Raw genomic sequence first — 5000 nt, 5'->3', positions numbered from 1 at the left:
TCTGCCCACTTTTTTCTACGTTTGCAACATTATTTTGTGCTACACGGCCTTTATGTTGGCCTTTTCGGGGAGTGACAACCTCTTCGTACTGTTCGTTCTCTTCAGCTTCTGCTTCGTTATCATCTTCTTCCGAGGACGGAGGTGATAGTTCAGAGTCGGAGTCAGAAAAGATGCTGCGTTGATTTGAAGCCTTTGTCCGTGGACGAGTTGCGGATTTTGATGTGCTGGGCTGGTTGCGTGGGAGGGGTGGATAGCGAGCGGTGGGAGATGGCTGGGCCGGATTTAAGGGCGAAGTATGTGAAGCTGATGTGCGTGAGCGCTGTGCGGTGGTGTTTGTGAACGACATACTGTGGTTGTGTTTGGGAGCTATGGATGGCATGTGGGGCATGTATTATGTAGTGGTTGTTGTTGTGGGCGGAGTAGGGGTATGCGGGGGGAAGCATCTATGGGGGGGGCGGGAGCGGGGGGAGACGGCAGAGCAGACAAAACAGCGCAGAAAAACAGTCACACGCTAGAAGAAATCTTCAGCAGCCCGCAACAAATCATCACACGCTCAAATCTTAAATTCTTAATCGCAACCTAATCCCGCACCGTGGGAAAAAACATCCGCACTAGCCCATATGTTGCATACAATCTATATACTGCTCACACGACCGCCCTAATCCCTACGGTGCATATTATGTCAGTCACCGCCCGTAGCCGAACTGTGCCACCCACATGCCATGCAATAATCACGCCTTGATGTCTCGCAGCACCTCCTGAATCTCCTCGCCCCGCGCGCGCAATCCGTCAATCCTCTCACCCACCTCTTCCCCTTCCTTCCTCTCATATACCTTTTTGATTCCGTTCATCTCCTTGATATACGCCTTGGACAAGTCTTGCGATGTCTGAGACGTGGCGGTGGAGGGCGAGAAAGCTTGAAGAACCTCGAGGGGTGTTCGGGAACCCGATGGTTCTGCCTGAACAGATGACAGGGGAAGAGAAGATGCCGGAACAGAACGCAACAGTGCAATGTCGTTGGCAAGCGATGAACGGCTGAGGTTGCTCATGACGGAGAGCCGAATAATGAATATGTAGATGGACTCTGTCTCACAGCTTCTGGACCAGTACTAGTAATGCTACAGCCTAGTTTTTTTGTCTTTATTTTGGGCGACGGTAATCACTGTTGTTCGGGCTCGAAGTGCCGATTCTCTTGCTTATTTGTTGATTCTTGTTTTCTTTGTCAAAGAGCAATGATGATGACGCACCTGGATCGACTTGTCATCGTTGTCACAGCGAATGTCGGTTGTCGCCCATCGCCCTTGTTTGTTGGCTGGTTGTCTCAGGGCTGAATGTCGCCTTCCGGCGGAAGCAAATCTTGGACCAGCAAGAAGTCGGTTGGCTGCGTGGGTGGTGCTAGAAGAAGCGGAGAAGTATTTCTGAGCCTTTGCTCCAGCTTTAACATGCAAAATTGGCTGTCGCAAGGAAAGTTCTACAAAGTATCAGGATATAATACACAATTGATAGTTTCCTTCCCGTCTTTGCAATAACGAAAAAAGATGACCGTCAGCATAATACTAACATAGTGCGCCTTCCCTACATCATTCGTTGCAACAGAAATGAACATGAACAACCACTCAATGCCAACCAGGACGGTCAACGGAACTTAACAAATTCATTCCTAGATGTATGATTTATGGTGCACCAAAGCATTTCATAGATTAATTGCTGGATGTCTTGACCTTCCATCAAACTCTAAATGACACAGCCTATCATCATCAGAACTTGTCGGTGGGAACACCGGCAAGCTCCTCGTAGCCGAGGGCAAGGTTCAGGTTCTATACCACAGTCAGCGCACCGAGCCACTCCCGCATAGACGTAAACTCACCTGCATTGCCTGAGTGGCAGCACCCTTCAAAAGGTTATCTAAAGCGCCCTGTCATGCCCATCAGCCTCGGCCAATTGTTCTTGCAGCTACACAATGCGCCCGACTTACAACAACAACCACCCTCTTGCCTGAGCTGTGAACCTGGACACCGCCAACCCTCCATCCGTGCTTGCCCATGACCTCGGTCACGTCAGGCACAGTCTTCTGTACCTGGATGAGCGGCTCCTTGCCGTACTTTTCCTCGTACAACTCGATGATTTCGGACGCGCGCATGCTCTTGTCCAGAGGAGCAGTGAGAACGGACACGATACCAGAGAACCAAGGGGCGACGTTGGGAATGAAGGCGAGGGAGAAAGGGTTTGTCGAGGAAGGGATGAGAGATGAAAGGTGTCGAGAGGCTTCACGCTCGTGAATGTGGTCAGTAAGGGAGTAGGGACGGATACCGCCCTTGAGGTCCTCAGCAGACTTCAAACGATATTAACGCCAGAGGCCCGATAACAAACAATATAAAAAAAGACAACGTACAATCTTGGGAACAGTCTTGGGCCTGCCCTCGGCATCCTTCTCACCACTCTTGGTACCGGCACCGGAGAAGCCGGAAACACCAAAGACAGAGGGCATCTGCACCTTGTCAAGGTGAGGCATCAAGGGAGCAAGCAAAAGCTGGGTATTGGTGGCGTAGCATCCAGGGTTGGAAACTCGATTGGCTTGCTTGACAAGGTCTCGGCCGTAGAGTTCTATAACAAAGAAAAAAAAACAGTCGTGCTTCAGCTTTGATTCATTCTTCATCTACCAAATTAGGGTCTAGGATGGATATTAAAGTCGTATGTACATTGACATAGATATATCCCTCCTGGACCCTTTTATAATGAAACAGCCTTCTCACCCGGCAAGCCATAAGTCCAATCGTTCTCAAATCTGTAGTCCGCGCTGAGGTCCACAATCACACTCTTTCCACCCTTCTTCGAGGCCTTGTCAATGGCGTCCACAAAGGGTTTGCAAACGCCGTTGGGAAGAGCCATCACCCAAGCATCGACCTCGTTCGCCTCGGCCATCTTTCCCACGTCCTCGACGGAAAGGTTGGAATAGTTGACAGCAGATTTCTTGTAGTCCTTGAGGGGGAGACCGGCAAGCTCACGAGAAGAGACATGAGTGAGATCGAGGTGGGGGTGGTTGTCGATCAAAGAGATTAGGTTCTGACCAGTGTATCCTCGGGCGCCAATAAGGGCAACTCGCTTACGAGGAGCAGCGTCAGCAACGGTAGCGTAGCCCCTGGCGCCAGTGTTGGAAGTACCGGCGAGATGAGGACGGGTAGAAGTGGAGAAGGCACGAGCTCCAGCAGGGGTAGCACCGGCGGCAGGGGCGGCAGCGGCTCGCCTGTGAGGAGGGACGCTAGGGCCAACAGGCAAGAAAACCCTCTCAATCCTGCCATTCTCTTCAAAACCCTCAATAATCCTCTCAACTTCCTTCACATTAGGAACACCATACCAGAACAAGCTCCTGCCGGCTCGGGTAAAGCTGCCGTCCGCTCGCTCAAAGTGCCAGGCACGGTTCTCATCGTCGGCCTTGGCTGTCCAGAAGAGACGCTTGTGGTCCTTCTTGATGGCATCAAAGACATTGTCGACAATCTTGTTGAGGATACCGTTACGGGAGGGAAGGAACTTGGTCATCACAGGAGTCTCACCCGCAGGGTGGGAGACAACGGCGACAACGTCGAAAGGCTCGTCGCCGTAGATGGTGTGAGGGCTGTTCTTGAGCTCGGAGAAGATCTCGGCAACAGACTTGCGGCCAGACTCGACCTCTGGATCACGCTCGGTAAAGACCTGTCGGAGCTGAGTGCTGCCAACGGCTTCGACGGAGGGTTGCTTATAAAGCTTGTAGCCTCGTCGGATCAAGGTGCCAGCGCCGGCGTCAGTGAAGAGCTCCTTTTGAAGCATGTCGGTAGAGATAATGGCAACAGAAGAAGTACGGGGAAGCGTGTCGAGGAGCTCCTTGATCTCTCGGATCTTGAGCTTGGTGCCAAACTTGACCCAGGATTCCTTCATAAGAGCATCGTACTCCTCGTCGAGGTTGATGGTAGAAATCTTCTTGCCAGTAACACCGTGGAAAAGACCACCCTTCTCGTTGAGGTAGACGATCTTCATAGGCTGCGAGAATAGTCAGCATCATTCTTGCCGGTCTTGAAAGTATAGATGAAGACTTGCCTCGAGAACTCGGGCGAGCTCACCGGCGGCAACGTCGGCATTGACGTTCAAGATCTGACCCTCGGCGTTCTCAGCCAAACTGGTCAAGATGGGCAAGCATCCTGCCTTAATGGCAGCCTCGATGGGGGCCTTGTCGACACGGGTAATCTTGCCGACGAGACCATACTTGGACTTGTCGAGGTAGTCAGCAGTGAAAACACCGGTAGGGATGGGTCGAGCACGGGTACCGAGACGCTCAAGGGCAGTGGTGAGCTTGAGATTCTCTTGGAGGAAAACTCGCTATGATGCGTCAGTATATGATATTGCTCGCTTGGCTAGGGACATACACGAGCAATAGCAAGAGTCTTTGCGTCGGTGATACGGATACCGTCCTCGTAGTCGGGGATAACACCCTCAGACTCAAGGATCTCGTTGCTGCCATCAATTTAGTCCTAGTCATGATAACTGAGCCAAGCGCCAAGACTTACAGCTGAGGACCAGCACCATGGAGAACCACAGGGAAAAGACCAAGCCTGTTTAAGAAAGAGAGGGAAAGGGCAAGATCGTCGAGCTCGTTGCTAAGGATGGCGCCTCCGATCCTGCGCGGAACGAAACATTAGCCTGATTGGTCACATGACTACAAGTGAAGAACTGGGCATACTTGAGGACAGCAAACTTGGCTTCGGGAAGAACACCTCCAGGAGAGGCCCTGGAAGATTGAGTGAAGATACGGAGGTATCGCTCAACTTCGTGCCGTGATCCAAGAGAGTAAAGAAGACGGATGATAGTGTCCTACAGTTTCTTATCAGCTCTCGGTCTGTTTCCGCTTATCATCAACCATGTAAGCTTCAACGGATAGAACGTACGCGATCCATACCGCCTTCCCTCTGTACACCTAAAAGGTTGCCTAAGCCCCTCTTTCGGATCTCATTGCCGACCTTGTGGGCGTC

General features: G+C 51.6%; 2 protein-coding genes across 3 annotated transcripts in view; both read right to left on the bottom strand.

Moving 5' to 3' along the window:
- The window catches only part of CNBF2470 (hypothetical protein), a gene marked incomplete at both ends in the record, with an annotated part of 3108 nt that extends 2059 nt beyond the window's left edge, over nucleotides 1–1049 (bottom strand). Inside the window, 2 exons of the mRNA XM_769725.1 lie at nucleotides 1–173; nucleotides 736–1049. The exon at nucleotides 1–173 is cut by the window's left edge and continues 197 nt beyond it. Of these exons, the coding sequence (XP_774818.1) occupies nucleotides 1–173; nucleotides 736–1049 (487 nt within the window). The remainder of the gene's footprint in view (nucleotides 174–735) is intronic.
- A 708-nt stretch (nucleotides 1050–1757) lies between these two features.
- Nucleotides 1758–5000, bottom strand: part of CNBF2460 (hypothetical protein) — a gene marked incomplete at both ends in the record, with an annotated part of 3387 nt that continues 144 nt past the window's right edge. Inside the window, 10 exons of one of the 2 annotated variants that reach the window (XM_769724.1) lie at nucleotides 1758–1817; nucleotides 1868–1915; nucleotides 1976–2332; nucleotides 2393–2604; nucleotides 2754–4014; nucleotides 4072–4350; nucleotides 4398–4485; nucleotides 4539–4649; nucleotides 4712–4842; nucleotides 4917–5000. The exon at nucleotides 4917–5000 is cut by the window's right edge and continues 144 nt beyond it. In XM_769724.1, coding sequence (XP_774817.1) covers nucleotides 1758–1817; nucleotides 1868–1915; nucleotides 1976–2332; nucleotides 2393–2604; nucleotides 2754–4014; nucleotides 4072–4350; nucleotides 4398–4485; nucleotides 4539–4649; nucleotides 4712–4842; nucleotides 4917–5000 — 2631 coding nt within the window. Of the gene's footprint in view, nucleotides 1818–1867; nucleotides 1916–1975; nucleotides 2333–2392; nucleotides 2605–2730; nucleotides 4015–4071; nucleotides 4351–4397; nucleotides 4486–4538; nucleotides 4650–4711; nucleotides 4843–4916 lie in introns of those variants that run through there. The other variant, XM_769723.1, reaches the window with a different exon arrangement.

Source organism: Cryptococcus neoformans, chromosome 6 (genome assembly GCF_000149385.1).
Source record: "Cryptococcus neoformans var. neoformans B-3501A chromosome 6, whole genome shotgun sequence".
Lineage (NCBI taxonomy): Eukaryota > Fungi > Basidiomycota > Tremellomycetes > Tremellales > Cryptococcaceae > Cryptococcus > Cryptococcus deneoformans.
This window is presented reverse-complemented; position numbering and strand designations above follow the sequence as displayed.